At 49.3% G+C, this 21059-nt stretch overlaps 3 protein-coding genes across 6 annotated transcripts; 2 read left to right on the forward strand and 1 right to left on the reverse strand.

Annotated features, from left to right (window-relative positions):
- Window positions 1-373: 373 nt before the first annotated feature.
- On the reverse strand, window positions 374-10750 carry aifm1 (apoptosis inducing factor mitochondria associated 1). 3 transcript variants are annotated; one of them, XM_088597471.1, is made up of 19 exons: window positions 10490-10750; window positions 9009-9139; window positions 8748-8853; window positions 8482-8508; window positions 7481-7657; window positions 6513-6584; window positions 6050-6174; window positions 5646-5776; window positions 5302-5392; window positions 4969-5053; window positions 4637-4713; window positions 4311-4419; window positions 3938-4045; window positions 3748-3836; window positions 3259-3399; window positions 2598-2740; window positions 2064-2188; window positions 1578-1774; window positions 374-873 (listed from the first exon to the last, which is right to left on the reverse strand). In XM_088597471.1, exons 1-19 carry the CDS (start codon window positions 10575-10577, stop codon window positions 802-804), a joined length of 2094 nt encoding a protein of 697 aa, XP_088453597.1. In that variant the 5' UTR covers window positions 10578-10750; the 3' UTR covers window positions 374-801. The 3 variants fall into 3 exon arrangements, with proteins under 3 accessions (XP_088453597.1, XP_088453598.1, XP_088453599.1); XM_088597472.1 differs by lacking the exon at window positions 7481-7657 and having other exon boundaries at window positions 10490-10748; XM_088597473.1 differs by lacking the exons at window positions 6513-6584; window positions 7481-7657 and having other exon boundaries at window positions 10490-10748.
- A 312-nt stretch (window positions 10751-11062) lies between these two features.
- Window positions 11063-14006, forward strand: mars2 (methionyl-tRNA synthetase 2, mitochondrial). Its single transcript, XM_088597477.1, has 3 exons — window positions 11063-11831; window positions 11987-12321; window positions 12724-14006. Exons 1-3 carry the CDS (start codon window positions 11507-11509, stop codon window positions 13960-13962), a joined length of 1899 nt encoding a protein of 632 aa, XP_088453603.1. The 5' UTR covers window positions 11063-11506; the 3' UTR covers window positions 13963-14006.
- A 157-nt stretch (window positions 14007-14163) lies between these two features.
- Window positions 14164-19379, forward strand: rab33a (RAB33A, member RAS oncogene family). Of its 2 annotated transcripts, XR_015924977.1 has the most exons (3): window positions 14164-15563; window positions 16825-17982; window positions 18990-19379. XR_015924977.1 is itself a non-coding variant. In XM_088597481.1 (2 exons), the coding sequence occupies exons 1-2, from the start codon at window positions 15300-15302 to the stop codon at window positions 17269-17271; spliced, it is 711 nt and encodes a 236-aa protein (XP_088453607.1). In that variant the 5' UTR covers window positions 14164-15299; the 3' UTR covers window positions 17272-19379. The 2 variants fall into 2 exon arrangements, 1 of the variants encoding a protein (XP_088453607.1); XM_088597481.1 differs by having other exon boundaries at window positions 16825-19379.
- The last annotated feature ends 1680 nt before the right edge of the window (window positions 19380-21059 follow it).

Below are 21059 nucleotides of genomic sequence, written 5' to 3' on the forward strand. Positions count from 1 at the left end.
ACTGCTGCCTTGCTCCACTCACTAAACCTGAGCCCTGTTGAACATTTGTGGGATGAGTTGTACTTGCGTGCGGCTTCTGGGGCTCTACAAGAGGAACAGGAGAATCCACAAGGACCTGGTACAAAGCATGAGTCTCGGCTTCTAAAACTGTCCCCACACGCTGCTGCCCTGCAAGCTTCACAGTGGAGCCGCTCTTGATGACAAATGCTACATCAGCATAATAAATCTAGTCCATTCAATAAAATATCCGAGTACTGACTACAGAAAAGATTCCACAGTAATTTGTAAATCTGATAAAAAAGAACTACAAAAATACAAACTGAGGAAGTGTTATAATTCTGCATCATGCAATAAATAATTGAGAACAATTAAATTCTGAAATATAAAACCATTGTACGCATTTTATTCAAGTTAGTCCTTGCCATGAGGATGTCTGTTCCAGGGATAAACATCCAAAAGTGCCACCGGATTAAAAAAAAAACTTGAAGGGCTCGTTTTTCCAATTTTCACAATGCCCGTTTACAAGAAGGGGAGTTACTTTGGTCGGATGTTATTCAATATATATTTTACTTTAATAGAACACCAAGAACCTAGCGGACCTGGCTTTATGCATCACAATTTACAAACAGTGACTAATTCAGACAGTGAAAAACGTACACAAAATAGATTCATCTCATGCATTGAGCATCTTTTCTCTCCCCGTCTCGGGTTGGGACTGTCGACGTTGTTCGGATCCCAAAAAGGGGCACCAATGCCTTGATTAAGTCCTCGATTTATAGCCACAGCTCAGACTCCCCATCCTCATTCTTCGTGAATGTTGAAGAGCTTGGCCACTTCATTTAGATCTGCGTGCTCCTCTCCATCTTTGATAATCTGAGCACATGAGAAGAAATAAACATGGGCAGTTAACACGAGGCTGAAGACAAAGTCCAGCTCAGATACGCAGAAGAAATGCAGGCAGGCGAAAGCCACTGTACTGGACAGAAAAGTGGAACAGAGGGAGAGAACACAGTGCCTCCAGCACATTTCAAACAAGCACTCTGGCTGGAGCCTGGGCTCTGTCAGTGGGTAACAGCTGGATGCCAAGACTTTCCAATTGGTGGCACAAAATTGTTTGAGTGGCTTCTAGCTGGCCATGGTGTCCTCGACTTGGCACACAGCCGAGAACTCTGCCAGCTAGAGCTCCACGCCCACCTCAGCACTGAGGCATGGGCAGTGCACTGGCAGGCCGTGTGGAGAAACACAAGCACAGGCCCCCATCCCTAACTCCCACTAGCAAGTGGCAAAGAGCAAATCAGGGGGGCGCAACAGAAAAATCACCGATGACCCCCTGATGAAGGAAGCATGCCAGGAGAGTGACAAGGCACTCCATAAGAGCTGAACAAATGGCCCAACTGACCAGCTCTCTTTTTGTTTGCAGCTAGGTGTTTGCTAGCAAAGGGAAAGCAAGACAAAAACAGTGTTTTCTTTGCCTACAAGGTTATGTAACAGGAGCTCTGTAAAGAGGCTACACAACCACGAGTGCAGGCTCGGACACGCGCTCCAAGACACTACAGCGGCAGCTCGTCTCTGCTCACCTTCCTGGCAATGGGCATTCGGTTGAAGACATTCCACAGGATGACGCCCACTACCACCTTGTCCCGCAGGTAGAAGATGACGCCCTTCCCGTAGTCCTCTCCCTGCTCCGGTACCCGTGGCACTGAGGGAGCTTTGTCTGGCACCCCGGCCGTGCTGGCAGTCGCCTCAGTCTCGCTCTCCGACCGGATGCCCGTACCTGCGCACAATCCCAGAGGAACGGGATGAGTAAGAACATCGGAACAGCGCCAGGGAGGTTTGAGGACAGGCTGCTGGATACAAATTACTTAGGCCCAATTACCATCTAAAGACACTGGCACCGGATGATTTTGTTAATGAGTCTGGTTAAAAATAAAAAAAACTCAGTTAAGCTGAGCAGCAGGGTGAAGGTCACTGCTACACCGGCAGGTTTCCAGAGGAATGAATGAAGAGGAAAAAGAAAGTCCAGCATGAACAGATCTCAGTCTCACGGCTGTCGCACAGGGTACCTGACTCCTCTGTAGCTGCTCTGGGGGTGTCTTTCGCAGTGGCTTTGGCAAACACACCCACAGTGGGGAGGCTGCTGTCTACAATCCCAATGGCTTCATATCCCACCTCCGGCCCCAAGTCACTCCTGGAACACAGACAGGGCTCAGTGCAGTAACAGCAGCACGACGCAGACAGGGACACCACCACCTGTCAGAGCCTCAGCCCCCTCGAGGACACAACGCTGGAACTCAACTCCAGCCTGACGGAAAACACAGAGCGCAGTTGGCAGATCATCCTGCTCACAGAAACGTTAAGACAACTGACAGCTGTCGTGGAAAAAAAAAGGGATCTGGCCTCGCAACTGAAAAACAAAAGCGCTCCAGACTCCCAGGAACTCAAAACAAACAAACAAAAAAAAAAGATGTCCCCCTTCTTTCAAGGCCTTGTTAGAACAAAGCACCCCCTCCCCTGAGCCACACGTTGCTGCCAAGGCTCACGCCACACGCTGTCCTTTAACTGAAGGCGGCCCGCAGCCCGGCGCTGGGCAGACTCACCAGAACATGGACTGGTGCCAGTAGGGTTTGTTGGCCCCGGTCATGTTCTCCCCCGCCAGCCTGCCGCTCACCACTGCGTGGTCGTGGTGCTCCACCCGCCGCCGGCCCAGCTTGATGTCATAGAAGCACGCGGCATCGCCAGCCTGCGGGCACAGCGCAGCGAGGTGCTGGTCAAGCCCCGCCCGGTCTCTACAACCCCGTCGCCTCGCTCGACACCCCAGGAGAAGGAGCAGCAGTTTCAAACATGCTCGCTGGCTCCTAGCTCGACATCCTACTGTACACTGTAGCCTAGACCGCACACACTTACTACTTTCCACACTAAGCTCAGCTGTTAAACATACACAGCACACATACACAGCCAGGCTACTATAGTCTAGTACTTAACGCTTAGGCCAAATGAACAAGGTTAAAACGAGTAACCACTTATCCTTTACATGTCAGACTGAAATGATTCAATGTTTGCAGTTAGATGTATAAAAGCAATTTTAAAGCCGTTACGTTCTGTGGTTATAATACATTAACTTGAAAAATGGCATTGTATGATGTGAAAAAGCTATCAACCATTTCAAAACGTCTACCGTGCTTAACATTTCAGCATCTGAAACCAACTGTTGACATCAAAGGAAACGTCTGCCTTTCAACCCTGCTCTCCGGCACGTACCACCCAGATGTTGGAGCGAGCCTGGAGCTCTGCGTTGACCCTGAACCCTCCGAAGTCCGAGTCCACCTCCAGCCCCCCTGACTTGGCGAGCTCCACGCTGGGCTCCAGCCCCACCGCGGCCACAAGGTGGTCAGTTCTCACCTGTCCAGGGACAGAGGGACAACCTCACAGCCGCCCTTTCTCACAAAGCATCATCTGGCCATTATCCATTTGCATTGAGAAACTTCAAGCACACAACTCTCTAATAACAAAAGTTTTATGACGTAAAATTGTAAACATTTTTGGGTACCTCAAATTGCAACCACTGAGTTTTCTTCTGCTTCCTTCCATTATGGCACCAGGAAAGTCGGACCCAGAATTAGTCATGTTTGTGATCAGATTTCATCAACTGCATCTAGTCTACTTTGAGAAAGGGACCAACAGTGCTACTTTATTCTGCAATCTTTCTTCACCCCGTTATATTTAATAGAACTGTTTTTCCACACTTACCTGTCTGCCATCCTTCAGTTTAATTTCCAACTTCCCCTCCTGATACTTCACTGACTTCACCAGCGCTTCTGGCATGACGTTCACCCCCTCTGCAACAGACCACACAGCCCATGGGGAACTGCACAATCACAGAGGGAGGGACGTGAAGAGAAGGGAAGAGTCGGGGTAGAAGTAACGAGCGCCCCCTCACCTCTCCTGACCTTCTCTGTAGTCCAGTTACTGAGATACTCCGGCAGAACCTTCCCCATGTTACCTCCTTCAGGGAACATCTGTATGACCTCCAAACCAGTTTCCTTTGCTGAAGAAGATAATCCAAAAGTAATTTTAAAACCATTTCAAAAAGAACAACAGTTATTGTCATGTAAATACAGAAGCTGTAATAACAGCAGTCCAGCAGGAACTTCAACAGCAAAAATGTGTATTTTTCTAAACGCGTAATGGTTTAGATATTGTGACTGTGGAGAGCAGGACACTCTCCTGTACACAACTAAAGAATCACCACAGCCAAAACATATGGACACTCTACTTGTCTACTTGCATTCGGCTCTTTTTTTACAGCATACCTCTCCTCCCTAGGGCGCAGGCCAATTCGCTCCCCAGAAATCCACCTCCGATAATGGCTATAGACTCCACTTCCCTGGAAATCTTCTCCAGGGACTTGAAGTCTTCGATCTGAAAAGGAGGAGATGGAAAAACAAGCAAAATCAAGCTTCAGTAAGCTATAACAGCTACACAAGCAACCACATAACAGCACTACCAACACTTTTGGGTTCTGTCATGAGATCTGCACTTCAGCTAGTCAAGGATATACAAAGGACAGGTTCTACAAGGTAGATTTAGTGAAGGCTGTAAAAGAGTGCAGAAAATCGTCAATGAGGAGCCCACTCACCTTCCTGAACAGAGTTGTCCTCTTCATGACCTCCTCCCCAGCCCGCTCAATGGCTTGGATATTCCTGGGAGTTCCACCTAAAAGCAGAAACGGAGACATCAGCCCAAAGTAGGAGAAGAAACGAGATGAAACATGGCAGTGGACAGAAGTCGTCACGAGTTGAGGGTTACAGTCAAGCACTTCACCATGAGGCAGACAGAGATCTACAATGTCTCCATGGCAGAGAGTAAGCAAGACACTCCACTGACCCGACTGAGACAGAGGCTCACTTTTAAAACCCCACTTCACCCTGGTAAGTTGCAAGTAATAAGAGAGACGTCCAGCGAGCTCACCTGTGGCTATCAGACACTTCTCATAGGAGATTTCTGAGCCGTCATTCAGGCACACTTTGTTCCCTCTGACATCCATGTGCACCACCTACCACAGAACAGGACAGGTCAACAACACCCGGCAGAGATCAAGCTCGAGAAAATTGCAGGACTCACTGATTCTGGGTGATGCTTGCAATGGAACCACAAAGATAAAAGTAGCCCAGATGTTACAAGTTCAGGGTATATGATCAGGTGATTTTTCTCTGGGGTGAGCTGACTGCTTTTTATAAGGTCATTAACCCCACAGGCAGCAGCATTTTGAAGAAATTCAAAACGGAGGCAGAAGTGACAAACCTTTTTGCCGCTGAGAACTGCCACTCCTCCATTCTCAATATGGGGCAAGTCTTGAGGGCTGACATAGAAGGAGGGCGGCTGGAAATAGAGGCTGCAAAACAGTCCACATGTCAGTGAAGAAGCTCCAACATCAGATTTTGATGAAAGTATCAACTAAAAAGCAAGAGGCCTACAGCAAAGGCTACGATATCTCATGAAGTACCAGAATGTGCCAATAACATTAAGATTTCTCTTCAATTTCAGCTGGTACCTTCTTCTACACAGTACAGGCCCCTGTACAGGTAGCGTGCATAACCTTGTAAAGAGCACCTGTCCCGTCACACCCATGCAGCAGAGAAAGTCACCTTCGCTCTTTGCCGTTCCACTGTTTGAAGCGCAGAGTCTCCGTCACGTGGGGGTCATCGGAAAACCAGAGCTCCTTCGAGAGAGGGGGGCGCATGTAGGGCAGGTTGGGCTCCTCCGAGATTATCAAGACCTGTAGTAGGCAGAGCCACTCTTGAGTAACTCAAGCAGTCAAATATCGCTTCCTGCCCCTCAGAGCACTGAGGCTCGGCATTCAGGACTCCTCCGTGAACAGAGCCCCGGTCGCTCGGGGAAGCATGATGCGATCCAACTCAGTGGAGTCAAGGAAGAGCACGACGCAGGATCCCGTCGCATTCCAGCAGAGCACACGTACGCAAAACCCCAGCAACACTGCGCAGTCAACGGCGAGCTGGAGCACTGGCTTGTCACCTGGCCCAGGACTCACCCGTGCACCCGGATCCCGCGCGCGGATGGACCGGGCCGCGGCGAACGAGGCCGTGCCACCGCCAATGAGGAGGTAGGGAGCGTGGGAGGGAATCTCGGAGCGGGCAGCAGCAGCAGGAGCTTCTCCTGGAGGACACACAGACACAGGGCTCTTACGATCCCTACATCCCTCATTCCCGGCCTCTTTCCTCCTTCCCGGCATCCAGCCAACACGCACCCCCATCGGCAGCAACTGGAAGGGCCGAGGAGCATGAACATGTGCCAATCCACCTCTCCCGGGAAGGTGTGTATAAAAGGAAAGTCCTCATCAACCACACATGACCCTGCCGCCTTTAACTTACAAATAAAATCTGAAGTACCAGTACGACACCTGCGTGACTCGAGAGAGATGGCGGAAATCTGAAAAGGGCCAGAACACACGGGAATGTCAGGAGAGGCCCCTTCTGTCCACCCTCTGCTCTTACCACTGTCAGCTGCAGCTGTGGGGGGCTGGTCTGTCGATTCTGCAGGGACGGACTCTGACACAGGCGCAGCCTCTGCTTGTAAAACCCGAAACATTAAAAAGAAAAACTCTTCTTTAGTCCAAACAACGTTCAGCAAAAAAAATAGTTACATTCTGGGCTGCAACACATGCGTGAGAGACCGGAAAGAACACCAACGTCCCAGGAAGCATTCTTTCTTTACTAATAAAGGACCGGAAGGAAAGAATTCAAGCTGGATTTATCTTCATTTAAAACTTTCAACTTTGTAAAAGTTTCAGCGGAACAAACAGAAGACGGAGGAACGAAGAGACTTAAGTGCCATTGCAGGGATTCACAAAAAACAATGCATCCCGTGACTCCCAAGACATCAAGACACCACTGGGAGGCTCTGGAAGGTGAAGCCCACGATCCAACCACAGATCCCAGGCTGACACGAGGAGGGGAAAGACTGTTTGGCACCATCTCCTTTCCTGCATTCGCTTCCTCACAAGCAAAGAGGGAACCCTGCCAGCAAGCAGGGGCTGTGGCTGAATTGGGGAAAAGGCAGCACTCGTGCACTGAGGGTTAGTGTGCCACACTGACGGCGGGGAGAAGTGAGAGGGCACAACAGCATGCTTTTTCAGAGCTCTTCCTCCACGGTGCACAGAAAGTCAGAGACAGAGTGGGGAGAGGGTGGGGAACAGAGCTGGGCCCAGGTTGCTCAGGAGGGTTAGTACGTTAGGGACGAGCCAGGAGTGCTCCCTCCACTTCTGACAGGCCAGCACAGCGGAGAGAAAGAAGCTTGATGGAAGAGACGCAAAAGACATTGGGCTTCTTTTTCAACGTGGTTAGAAAAGGCCAAAAGGAGAGAAGCTTCTTCCCTTCACCTTGGTGTAGATTTTCTGTTCTTTTGCCAATAAACATCCGCTAAAAAATAAGCTCCAGTTGTGAATTGTTTTTAAAAATAGAACCTTGAGCTTCTGAGACTTCAGCCGGTCCCTCAATTTCCACCTGGGGGTCGGCGCGGGCTCCTGAGGCGGGGGGCTCCGCCCCCTCACCTCTCTGCTCCCGGGGGTCCCCTTCTGATAAAGCAGGGGCTGCACTCTCTGCTAAAACCTCCCCCTCCTCAGCACTCTGCAGGCCCGGGTCTTGATGGTGAGAAATCACAGCAAGTCCAGATGGCTCTGAATCTAGCGTTCTCTTTAGATTATGGACGGTTATCGAGGGCAGGGAAGATAAGCGCACAGCACGGAGAAGGCAAGACAGCACAAACTACTGTTTTGCAAACCATCAAAGGCATAAAGGAGCATGAGAATACACAGTCAACCAGACATTCGTCCGTGTCGGGAAACTCAAAACAGACTTATTGCCTCCATCTCACTGGAACTGAAGCTCCAGTTTCATACTTCAACATTGTCCTTTTAACAAGGCATGCCTCATTGCCTATGCCTTTGTACACACACAGTCTCATTTGTTTCAGGCTATACTGTCCAGGCGCAGGCTGTTTTTATAGTTTACTGGCAGTTCCATCTTATAACGCACACTGTCAAACTATGGGAATACATCAGAATGATCAAATATTTTCCTTCTCCCATTATTGTTATCAAGTAAAGATCTTAAAAATTAGTCAAAACTAACCATACACTTTCCAGTAAGGTATATATGGCTTGCACACTCTTGAGACAGTGAATACAGTGGAAAGTTTAATAGTCCATCATGGATTCAATGATGTAGTTGGATGATCATGATGATGCACTGTAAATGCATGTCAACTCATCAGAAATAATAAAAGGCCAGCAATCCTCCCAAGTGATGTCAGATTCTCCATGTTCCTTCAGGATACAAGCTAAAAGCTATCTGTTGCATCAACAGGTAATTCCCAATCACAGACATTCTGCTCCGACTGTGACAGCAGCTGTGCAGCTGAAAAACCGTTGGGTTGATATTTCTGTCTTCAAATAGCATCACTCACCCTTTGTAGTTTCATCCGCTGTTTTCTCTGCAACAAGAAGAATGCATGAAATGCCAGTTAAAATGTTTGATTACACTGAGATAAAAATATCACAACATTCATTTACTGAAAAAACGAATTAACATGAAAAATATGCTTGACACTTCTCAACAAATCCACAGAATATTTTTCAAGATGACAAAGTTCTGAGATGTGGTATTTGGAAATGACTGGTAAGACATTAAGCTATTTAAAGGTAGGTGAGGAGGCAGCTGGCTCTTACCCACCTGTAGGCTCCACCTGGCTGGGTGCTGTCTCTTGACTTGGCTTTGTGGCCAGCTGAGACATTCTTTCTTGGAATCTCTGCTTGTCTCCCTGTATGATGTTGTACACCTGCAAAAGAGGACCGTGACGGTTTTCAAGACCAAACAGTCAATCTTTTCCACTTCGACGCAAGAGTGTTCCCGAGTTTACTAATTTATCTGGTTTACAGCAGCAGAGTGCCCTCAAACTAAACGAATCAGCAATACGTCAGGTTTACTACTTACATACGCTCCTGCACCGAGCACAGATCCCCCCACAAGCAGATAATACAGCAGGTTCTGCCCACCGCTGCCGGGGACCCCAGACGACGCATGGACCCTCTGCGTCGGCCTCAGAGAGCTCTCGCACTTCAGAACTGGGGCGCAAGACGCAGAAACAGAGAAAAACCCCTTTACTGCGCGCTCAGGTAACTCACGCGTGCATGTGAATGATAAGCACGGTGATTTGACATTTAGAGTGTCTTTCGCGGCTATTCTCAATTTACAATCGCCGGCATTTGATATGAAAAATAAAAAATCCTGTACTAAACTGGTTCTGAGATCAAGATGAGATATCAAACTATTACACAACAATCACCAAAGGCCAGAGCGCTAATATTCTGCTTGAGGTTTGGTCTCGAATACGACTTTCTAACCGAGTTAGTAAATTGCTCAACACTTTTTCCAGGTCTAACACAGATGACACAAAGCAGTCACCGGTGTCTGGAATACATCAGGTTTTCTAAGTTTCTTTCAGCTACTAAGAGCTCTTCATTGCTAGTAACCTGTGCTAATAACCTGCTTTAAAGGCTCCTCCCTTGACTTCACGGAGCATTGATGAGCAAGTCTAAAAGACCTCCATGTCTCAAAGGAATACATCTTTGAAATGCCTGGATCACAAGCCCTAACGTAAGAATTCAAGCAGAAAGGCCAACCAGCCAAGATATTATTAGATGACTAAACCACGAAACTCTTAATTAGACAGCATAGTCTAAAAAAACTAAATTCTTCCCACATTAAGTTTTAGCGATTAAAGAAAAACTATTTTACAGATTTAACAACATGCCGGACATCCCTCCTGTGGCTAAAGCGAAGCCAACTTTGCTTTCGACGACCTTGGAAGAGCCCTGCGCATGAAAGCAGACATGGGTCGCAAACACTTCTAAGGTCGAGAAATAAGACCGCAGCAAACTCCGTCTCTGCGTTTCATAGAAACCGATCCCACCTCATCAGGGCTAACTCAACATGGCTGAGCCGGGCCGTCACAACGCGGCCGCACTCGGCCCGCACCTGCTGCTGGGACGAGGTGGAAACCCCTCGGCCGGACCAGATGGGCTCAGGCGAACTGTGGAAGAGCCCGGGGTCGGGGATAGTTCAAATCCGGCACCTGTGCTGCTGAAGAAGGCCCACACGGCTTGACACGGTTTGCAGTGTGCGGCCACAGAGAGTGCGGTCCTCCCCACTCCAGGGTGCGCGGCCTACGCGCAATTCCTTAAGAGGCTAACTTCTGGTCTCTATTGCAACTGGCAAAACAGCAGCCACGAATGAACAGAGGTCACTCCCGTGTCACACTGCACGAGTGAGTGACACGGTTCAGCGCCGAAGACAGCCGTCGAGCTGCAGCAGATACTTCAGAGTTCAGGACCGCTGTATCTGCACTAGCAGATCACACTCCGGCCCCTTCATCCACATCGCACCCCCAAAACAAAACAGCCCCGATGTCCCACCTGCTTTCTTCGCGTTTTTGCGGCACAATGTCGAGGACGTCCTGGCCAGAGGACCCAGCTTTCTCCACACCGCCCTGCACTGCAGCATCTTCCGGCGGATTCCCACCAGCACAAGCGGTGCTCACTACCAGCGGAATAAAAAATAATCCAACTGCAGCCTACAGTACAGACACGACACCACAGCCCTCCTCTCAGCCAGGGTGCCGGAACTCCTGCAGCCTCTCACCCAGCGCAACCTCCTCTCACTGAACACCGGGTCAGCGCTGGGCCCTTCGCCCGGGTTAACCCCGCCCCCGCTTCGCCGCGATTGGCCGCCAGCGCAGCTAACCAGCGTCTCAGAGGCCGCTTTTCCCATCAATCCACCGAAGCTGCCCTTCCTCAAAGATGATTGGCTATTATTTAGCTTCAGAGCGGAAGACCCGTCTAGTCCTGTAAAGTAAAGATCTAGCGTCACCACCACCAAATTTTTATTGGTTACTTCAGACGTCCATCTATCTTTCGGCAACACCCCTCTTTTGATTGGCTTGCTTAAGAAAGAGGGGCGGGCTGGACGCGACTGCTTTCCGTTCCAATTGGACACATTCCCAGTTAACTTTTTTCCGTCTTACGACCCCGGAAGTGGCAGTTCAATGTCACATGGAATAAAAAGGCTTACAAGTTTTGGTGTGGAGTGTGGAGTGAATGATTTGCATTGCAATAATTTTAATTAATTTATGGTAACAAATAGCTGAATAAGAGTTCGCGGGAGTACGCTTTATATGCTCTATGAAGTTACTGTGTGCTAAAGTACTGTAGATAATTTCCACCCTGTGAAGTACTTGCAGTAGGTCGATAATCCTAAAACATAAATAATACATCAGTTTCAATTTTCCTGTTATTGGAGTACAATCTGGCATTCACAGATCGTGTGAATCATTGAACATGTGATGCAACTGAACGGAAAAGTAACAGAGCGAGATGACTAGATATCGTTATAGAGAAACCTCATCTTCTCAATAATACATCCAGGGACCTTCAATGGCTGCGGTGATGAACAGAATGGCGTATTTCGGAGGCGCCCTCACAAGGAGACCCTTCCGCTGCGTGGGGGTAGCGGGCCGGGGGTTCTCGCCTTCCTCCAGGTCGTGCTGGCAGCGCCGCTCTCCGGCGGGGTGCTGGGGGGGGACTGCGCAGCGCAGCCTGTGCCAGGACACCTCCCTGGCCGGCGAGCCCCACTACATCACCACTCCCATCTTCTACGTGAACGCCGCCCCGCACATCGGACACCTGTACTCCGCCGTCATCGCGGACTGCCTGCACAGGTACAAGCTGATGCGGGGATGCCGGTCGAGGTTTTCCACGGGTAAGTCACACAGGTGGCCCTGGCGTCACTGCAGGCGATGGGAATTCACTTAAATTGTCCTGAGGCCGAATTTCTCAGGCTTGTAAAAAAAAAAACTCAAAGCAAAACTTTGTGGACTTTAATGCACTTCACTTCATTTGTGTGTGCGCTTTCAGGGACGGATGAGCATGGATTAAAAATCCAGCAGGCGGCGCTAGCTGCCGGGAAAGACCCCCAGACGTTTTGCAATGAAGTATCCGAGAAATTTAAAACCCTGTTCCAGCGGTGCGACATTGCATACACGGACTACATCAGGACCACGGACCGCAGACACCGCAGCGCTGTGGAGCATTTCTGGAACGTCTTGCGGGACAAGGGCTTCATCTACAAAGGGAGCTACGAAGGCTGGTATTCCACTCAGGATGAGAGCTTCCTGACCCCCTCACAGGTGGGGGACAGCGTGGACTCAATGGGGAGGCCAATCAAGATATCCCAGGAGAGCGGTCACAAGGTGCGTGCGCTCCCTCCGCCAGAGGTGGCGCTGTCATTTCACGCTGACTTTTAGAAGCGTGCCTTCTGGGGTTAGAGATGTCTAGTTCAACTACCATGAAACAGCTGTTTTTAAAGATTTGTATATTAATTTCTAATGACCATTTTTTAGTAATTGAATAACTGATAAAAGTTAGGATTAGGTCATAAATAAGAGAAGCAAACTGCACAGGTAGGAGAGGAAGACTTGCGGCTGCCTGTGTGTGTAGAAATAGCCACTGGCTAGTGGAATTCTGTGTCCAGTTCTCGTAAACAGTGTCTAGGACTCTGCTCCCAGAGCCTGCTTGTCTTCAGAGACGGAGGCCCAGCCGTGTGGCTCTCCTGGTTTCTCACGCTCTCCCGTGTTGCTCCCTGTCCCTGCTAGGTGGACTGGGTGAAGGAGGAGAACTACCTGTTCCGCCTGTCGGCGTTCCGGGCCCCGCTGCGGGCCTGGCTGGCCGAGAGCCCGCAGGCCGTGCGGCCCGAGAGGTTTCACGCCGCGGCTCTCCGCTGGCTGCAGGAGGAGCTGCCCGACCTGTCCGTTTCGCGGCAGAGAGACCGGCTGCAGTGGGGGATCCCCGTGCCCGGAGACCCCAGCCAGACCATATACGTGTGGCTGGACGCCCTGGTCAACTACCTGACAGTAGCCGGGTACCCCCACTCCTGCGCTGAGTGGTGGGCCGCTGCCTATCACGTGGTGGGCAAGGACATCCTTAAGTTTCACGCCATCTACTGGCCGGCCTTCCTCCTGGCCGCCGGCCTGCCCCTGCCCCGGGCCCTCTACGTGCACTCGCACTGGACAGCGGGCGGGCAGAAGATGTCGAAGAGCCTGGGCAATGTGGTGGACCCCCTGGAGAGGTGCCGGGACTTCACCGCAGATGGGATGAGGTACTTCCTGCTCAGACAGGGCGTCCCGGACTCGGACTGCGACTACTACGACGACAAGGTGGTGAAGCTGCTCAACGCCGAGCTGGCGGACTCTCTCGGGGGGCTCCTGAGCCGCTGCACGGCCCCCGCCCTCAACCCGCGCCAGGTGTACCCCAGCTTCTGCGGCCAGTGCTTCCCCGGGGCGCCCGCGGGGGGCGCGGGCGGGAGCCGGGCCGGCCCGGAGGACTACGCGCTGCTGGCGCGCGTGGCGGCCCTGCCGGCCGCGGTGGAGCGCCACCTCGAGAGCCTGCAGGCGTACAAGGCGCTGGAGGCCATCGCCGGCTGCGTGCGGCTCACCCACGCCTTCTTCCAGAGGCACGCCCCGTGGAAGCTGGACCCCGCGGACCCCCGGGAGCGCCGCTGGCTGGACACCGTCCTGCACGTCTCCCTGGAGTGCCTGCGGCTCTACGGCACCCTGCTGCAGCCGGCGGTGCCCGGGATCGCCGGCACCATCCTGTCCAGGCTGGCGGTGAGAGCGGAGGAGCGGACCTGGCCGGGCCTGAGCCTGCTGGCCCGCCTGCGCGGGGAGCACTGCCCCTTCGAGGGCCGGCCGCTGGGCCCCGACCCCGGCGTGCTCTTCCCCAGGCTGGAGCGGCCCCAGGGCCGGCGAGTGAGGCTGGAGACGGGCGGCAGCGCGGTGCTGCCGGAGGCGCGGGCCAGCACACGGGACGGGGGTGTCAGCCCTCGAATGCCCTGAAATCGGCAATCAACACAAATTCTTATTCCTGTTTGAAAAGAAAATGAAGGTTGTGTCCTTTTTGTAATTTCTTGGGTGTTCTTGTTCTAAGCCTGAGAATCGACTCCATTGATCCGCGGGGCTCTGGAGTCTGCTTCGCGGATCACAGTGACACCCAGTGGCCAGCTGAGGTAACAACACTGGGAGCCATAACTGGCAGCCATAACACTATAGGTTTATTCCATGCTGAAAAGAAGAAAGAGAACACAACGTTTCGGCCGTGGAGCCTTGAACCCCTGAAGAAGGCTCCACGGCCGAAACGTTGTGTTCTCTTTCTTCTTTTTTTTCAGCATGGAATAAACCTATTACTTGTTCCTTTGCAGCCTACGCATGCTGACACAGCTACCCACCTGAGCCATAACACTATGGTTAATCTTTGAAAGATGTATGTGAAATTAATAAACTATTAAAGAGAAAAAATAATTTCCCATAATTTCATGCCCTGAATCCCACAGTCAGCAGATAGACAAAACTATCTAACTAACCCACAGCACTTACTTCTGCTTGGTACTCTCAATTTGAGTTTTACTACTACAAAAATATGCTTTAATGATGCAGTATGGATCATTAAAATATATTTGATGTTGATCAAACATACTTTTAGATGCATGTAGGACATGCGGCTGCATATTGATTCAGACTAAAATTTGCATTATTACTTTACTTTCCAGTAAAAGAAGTGTACGCTTCTTATGGCAGACTTCTGATTTAACAGTCTGACTTCGCCTCGTTTGTTGGCCGGCGCTGAAGAAGAGGACGCTCCTACAAACAAGCCTTGTTTCCGCTCTATGCCTGTACTGCTGCAGCACTGTAGCGCCAGGCGCGGCGGACCTGTGCCGCAGCTCTGCTTGTCCTGGAGCGCACCTGGGCTCGCGGGGAGGAGCCCCGGGGCGCCCCGGCCAGGTGCACCGGTCCGGCAGCGCGGCGCCCTGCGTGTGCAGCCCTCGGCCACGGCGTCCCACACACTTCGCGAAACAGGCAGAGCACACGCACACACGCCCGGTCTCTCTCCGAGGATGTAACGTGGAGCTGCCATTGCGGTTTTATTGGTCGAATTCATTACGAGGAGGTAGCAAGAGAAGCATCTTTATTACCGAGCCACCATTAAACACAGCAGAGGACATTTCTCTCCTTCACACTACGGGCAGGACGGGATGTTGTTGTCGTGTCATTAGCATCTCTGTGGATTTTGTTTTTGCATGGTGTGGTGTTATTAAGGGGAGTGGATAGAGCCCCCCTCCCCCTGTTAAACGGCATAACAGAGTAGTACCCTTCTGTCCATATTCTCGCTCACCGTTATGGCAAACGAATCGCTAGCAAATGGAGGAGGACCGAGTCAGTCCAAACCCCGGAGCCTTTCGTCCTCCGCGGAGCTGAACGCGTCCATGGAGCGCAGTGTCCAGACCCGGATATTTAAGATTATCGTGATAGGGGACTCGAATGTGGGGAAGACCTGCCTAACCTTCCGCTTCACCGGAGGGAGCTTCCCGGACAAAACAGAGGCCACTATCGGCGTGGATTTCAGAGAGAAGGCGGTGGAGATCGAAGGTGAAAAAATCAAGGTATGTAAAACAGAGGCGAGACGAAAGAAAGGCAGGGAGGTTAGAATAATGTCGCTGGGTTGTTTTTCTTTGTGATTGTTTTCCCCCAGTTAGCTCGAGGTGGATTAGACATGGTCAGCCGCAGTGTAGCGGGTACGTTCAGAACATAATAATGATGATGCAGTCGGGTTTCATGGAGTCTTTGTAGTATTAACGTCTCCCAAAGAGAGGCGAGAATCGATTTCGTGCATTTTCTCTATTTCGTGCGTGCTTTGACAGGCCTGTTCATCTGCTCATATGCAGCAACGGCTTCACAAATATTTAATATTTAATATTCTTCCATGGAATATTTTCATACAGGCTGGCTTGAGTGTTTCCCGTTAAACTGTTACACGTGTCACCTTAAGCAAAGGACAGCATCTCCAAGCGCCCTGCCCGTGGCCCTGGTACACCGTGTCGCACCCGTGCCCGTGGAGAGCAGAGGTGCGACTACATCTGAGCAGCTGTGACCTGGGATGTCTGGATTATGACTCCCCACTCTGAGCACTCAGAAAAAAAAGCCCAACAACACACACTTTGAAAATGAGTTGAGTATTGAGAAATACTCAAAACACTTTATTTGTGTATACAGTACATTGCCCAAGCTCTGTGGAAGCAAGTGGGGCTCAGATTAAGTTCTGTGTGGAGCCCAGGAGCTCTGATGCTCGTTGAGAAGGTCATTGCTTTGTTCTCTGAGGCTGTGAAGAGACTCAAGCTCTGAGAAGAGCCTGAGAATAAAGCAAACCTTCTGGACCCAAAGAGCCTTGATGTGCTCTTTCCTAAAAGATTCCTATTGTTGTTTTTTTTTCCCCATGTGACTCAAATGAACCCATACTTCCAGAAGCTCCCATGTGAAAACAATTGCTTCTTTGACCTGTACTGCAAGAGGTTTCTCCATTCTAGTCCTTCTGGAGTCGAAGGCCCTGACACTTTGGAACAGTGTCTGTGCACTCTCCCACCTCCCATCACACAGGCCTACATCTCAGCCTGTGTATCTGCGATTTAGTTCCTTATGTCTTCATCATTTAATAATCCCCATCTCTGAACTGGCTTCATCACTCTGCTCTCCTCCTCACTGAGAGTTGCTGTGTGGGGAGAGTACTAAACTACTGGTGGGGGTGTAGAGGATCCCCGTGACCTGTAGCGCTTTGAGTGGAGTGTCCAGGTAAGTGCTATCTAAGCTCTGGGCCTGCTGCCTCGGGCCCTGGGTAACCCTGCGCTGTTCCTCTTCTCCCGTTGGCAGGTGCAGGTCTGGGACACGGCAGGTCAGGAGCGTTTCAGGAAGAGCATGGTGGAGCACTACTACCGTAACGTCCACGCCGTCGTCTTTGTGTACGACGTCACCAAGATGGCCTCCTTCGAGAACCTCAAGACCTGGATCCAGGAGTGCAACGGGCACCACGTGTCGCCCTCCGTGCCCCGCGTCCTGGTGGGCAACAAGTGCGACCTGGTGAGCCAGATCCAGGTGCCCTCCAACACGGCGCTGAAGTTTGCCGACGCCCACAACATGCTGCTGTTCGAGACCTCCGCCAAGGACCCCAAGGAGACGCAGAACGTGGAGTCCATCTTCATGTGCCTGGCCTGCCGCCTGAAGGCCCAGAAGTCCCTGCTGTCCAGGGATGTGGAGAGGGAGCAGGGCAGGCTGCAGCTGTGTCACGAGCCCAGCGCCAAGAACTCGTGTCCCTGCTGAGGGAGCCGTGCCCTCTGTCCCCCTGGAAGCAGCTGCAAGAATTTCAGACATGCAGAGATATAGTCATGTAAAGGACTGGTCTAAGGGAAAGAATGTGCCTGCATTTTGTTTTTCTGAAAAACGTTTGTGCAAGATTAACCCTTCTTCTTGGATTTCTCTTTTGAATTCTTCCCCTCCGTTGCAAATCAGTGCATATCATCCCACTGCCTGTTTTTTTAAGTCTCTTATGGCCTTCCGATCGCAGAGATGCCAAAGGTTTGCCGCCCTTCGTCAAGAACTGAGAAGGACAATGTCCCTCAGCATAAAAAAGTACTGGTTTGTGCTGCTCAAAGTAATTTGCACTCTCATATAAAATCCCTTGCTAATATAGAATAAGATCTCTTAAATTACAGATGGACGTATTTCACTCACGGATAGGTTTTTCATATTATTACTAGAAGTACTGAATAATAACCCAGCAAACTCAATAAGATGTCCAGTTTCCTGCATACAGTGACTCTTTTATAAAAGAAAGTTAATTTCCAATCTAGTTATGTACAGGGACATGCACACAAAAAGTTGCAGTTCTCCTCACAGTAACCTGGTGTGTTTCTTATTTCTGTCTGGAGCGATGTGTGTCAAGGACGACATTGACACCCTCCTACGCTCGGAAAGGACTCTGTCTCCTTGAGGGAGCAGGTCAGCTGTCACTGAACGAGACAAACGAATTGGGTAAATAACCTTCTCAGTCCTACCATGTTCCTTTTAGGTAAATATTTTTTTAAGTTTAATCTGAATAATTTACCTTCATTGACCACAAAACAAACATATAGTCAGTGTGTGAATGGGGCTATGGTCTGACTGACTTGACCGGAGATGGATGTTGGTCAGGATCAGGGTGCCTTTATTCAAATGCAGCAGAAATTTTGCAGTAAGATGAGCAATAATGACATTTTTAAAATGCTGTCATTAAGGCCATATATTGTCCTGAATGCCTCTCATGTTACAGCACTAGGTCAGACAAGTAGTACTGCTGGTGCCTTAATCATATTGCTGTCATGTGCAGCATGACAGGTTTTATCATTTAAGGGTGAAAAAAATACACAGCAAGCAGACATGCAACTTTCTTTGATTGTGTCATGGTTTTTAGACTGATGTTTCTCAAAAGCAGACTAATTATCTTCCCATTGCAATCTGGCTAAAATCGGGTTTCACATGAGAGGAGGCCATTGGGCACATCAAGCACATTGGGCTGCTAGTCCATAACTGATTAGAGGCTGTAATCCAGCCCCTTCTTGGACGTAGCTATAGAGTATCAGCTTCAACAATGGCTGGACAGTTTGTTCCATGCTCCCACAACTGTTTGTGTAAAGAGAGGTTCAAATTGACCTGAAGACTGAAGAGGCTATAAATGTGCCCCTGGGACTCCTGTTTGACTGAAAGTGCTGGATTCTGTCTTTTGGGGAGCAATATGATGTTTATTTTCTCACTTTTCTAATTGCGTTCAAAAAATGCAGCTAAGACATTTGAACTTTTGTTTAAAAAGAAATTAGCTTGAAAAACCTGCACAGCAAATTTGACATCAACAATAGATCTGGACAGAGGTCATCTCTAGTACAGTAAAGAGTACTGAGTGCAGTAGAACATGTTAAAAACTCAGATTTTCTTTTATTAAATCATAATGGGAATTAATGTTATGGACGTAATTCTTATTAAATGTCTTCCCTCTTCTGTTTCAGAATTAGATCACTGTTGTTATTTATTCAGTATCTGCTAATAGGCCTTGATGATGTAATCTTGTAAGAGTGTGATGACTCCCAGGCTGATGAAAGACATTACTTGATCGGAAGCTCAGATATTTACTCCCAGTGGCTGCAGGTGGACAGGTTTATCTTTCACATTCACAGCCCTCTCTCTTGGATAAAACCTGTCTTGTGCTCTTCCCGGAGTTCTGCTGCATCCCTGGATCAATCCAAACCTCTCCTCTCCCCCAAAGAAGACCTCCATCTTTCTTGAAGAAGGTCTTGAAGATAGCACCAGAGGTCCTGTCTCTCCAAAGAGAACATAAACAGGACAAATGTGTTCATTTTAGTTGGAAGAAAAATAAATGAAAAAGCACTGTGGACTAATTCTGTTTTGTTTTTCTTTCTTCAGTTTTCTCATTTCTCAGCAATTCAGATGAGCTGTTCTGGTCACTTCAGTTAGCTGTGTGGCATTTTAGCCCTGTATGTCATTGTGTGATTCCCTAGTTTATATTTTCCTTGAAATAGAATAACTGTTTCATTTGCCCTTCTTTGTATTTATCTGTTTAGTTTTTTATAGTATCAACAACATAATCTCAGGATTGTTGTTCTAGTTTCTTGCAGAAAATTATTTTTCAAAGAAGTCACCATCAAAAACTGTCCCCCTTTCTGCCCAACATCAGAAGCCTTATCACCATGGAAACAGAAATCATTGGAAAGAGTCCTGATTGATCAAGTAGCCAAAATATTCTGATGTGTAACAGGAAAACAAAATGTCAGATATAAAGAAAAACAGGAACAAAATCCGAAGAGTAGCTACCACCAAAGCACAATGTGATAAAGGAAATGGGACATTTTTTAGCATATGAGAAAGGCTAAGAATTTGAGTTGGTTCTTTGTGTTTCAGCTCTTCGGGATAGACTGATGAGCTAGCACAATGACCTCACTGCCAAAGTTGCACCTCCATGAAGTCATGATTACACAGTGACCTCAGGACCAGCACAGCTTCACCTACAGGGTGTGATACATCATGTTTGGTCCTTGCAGTTTGGCAGCATTTAGATCACCTTCTGCTTACAGCTAATAAGCTACACTCAGTGAACATCAATAAAGTGCAGAGAAGGAAACCAATTCATCAGCTACAGTGTCATTAATCACCGTGGACAACCCATGAGAGAGGAAACAAGTGGCGATTGTAGGGTTAGTGCCAACAGCCTTTGTTACTTGGAGCTTTCCGCAGACCACTGCAGCACTAATAATGGGATATTAGTTATGAGTGGGGCTAGGCGATATCCCCACCTGGCCACAGGTATGAGACACGCTTGGCTGAGGCACAAAGACTGGACACTGTGCCACCTGAATCCGTGGCAAAACTGGAAACAGTAATCAATGAAAATGAAAACCTGAATTTTCATTCCTTCTTTCTTACTAGTTGACGGGTCAAATCAGCTTCAAATTGGCCTGTTGCTGTTTTGTCATTAAATCAGTTTCCACAGTACCTACCACACTGTCAAATTAAAAGGAGCATAAACAACAACCCATTCTGTATAGAATAAGGTTTTTAAAGAATTTATTCATTCTTTATTGAGAAGTTACAGACTATGGAATTACAAATAAGCACATTTAAGTTTGTTCATGTGCTCCTCTCCTACGGTTCTTTGGGTTATCTAGATAAGTGCTGTGTAAATGAAGAGGCTCAGACATGCACATGCCTAAACATACAGTATCCCCTATCGCAGAGCGGAGGTGCTGAAGGGTGTCTGAGTTGGCGTCACCTTTAACAGCCTTTACAGCAAATACACAAGACCTTGACGCAGAGTGATGGAACCCAAACAGTAGCACAAGGGCTGAGCTACGCAGGCTTGAAGAAACTCGTCAGGAAAAACTGTTTCTTTCCCCGTCCTGTTCCTCAGTCCATGAGACACAGCGCTGGACTGTGCAGGCGCTCAGGGCCACAGCCTGTTCAGGACCTGGCCTCCGTGGGCTGGATGTGCTGGGTGCTGTTACCCTCTGGTTTGACATCTCCCTGCTCCCCTGCTCCTTTCGCCCTGCTAATTAAACAGTTTG

The sequence above is a fragment of the Lepisosteus platostomus genome, chromosome 10 (assembly GCF_059453375.1).
Source record: "Lepisosteus platostomus isolate fLepPlt1 chromosome 10, fLepPlt1.hap1, whole genome shotgun sequence".
NCBI classification, from domain to species: domain Eukaryota; kingdom Metazoa; phylum Chordata; class Actinopteri; order Semionotiformes; family Lepisosteidae; genus Lepisosteus; species Lepisosteus platostomus.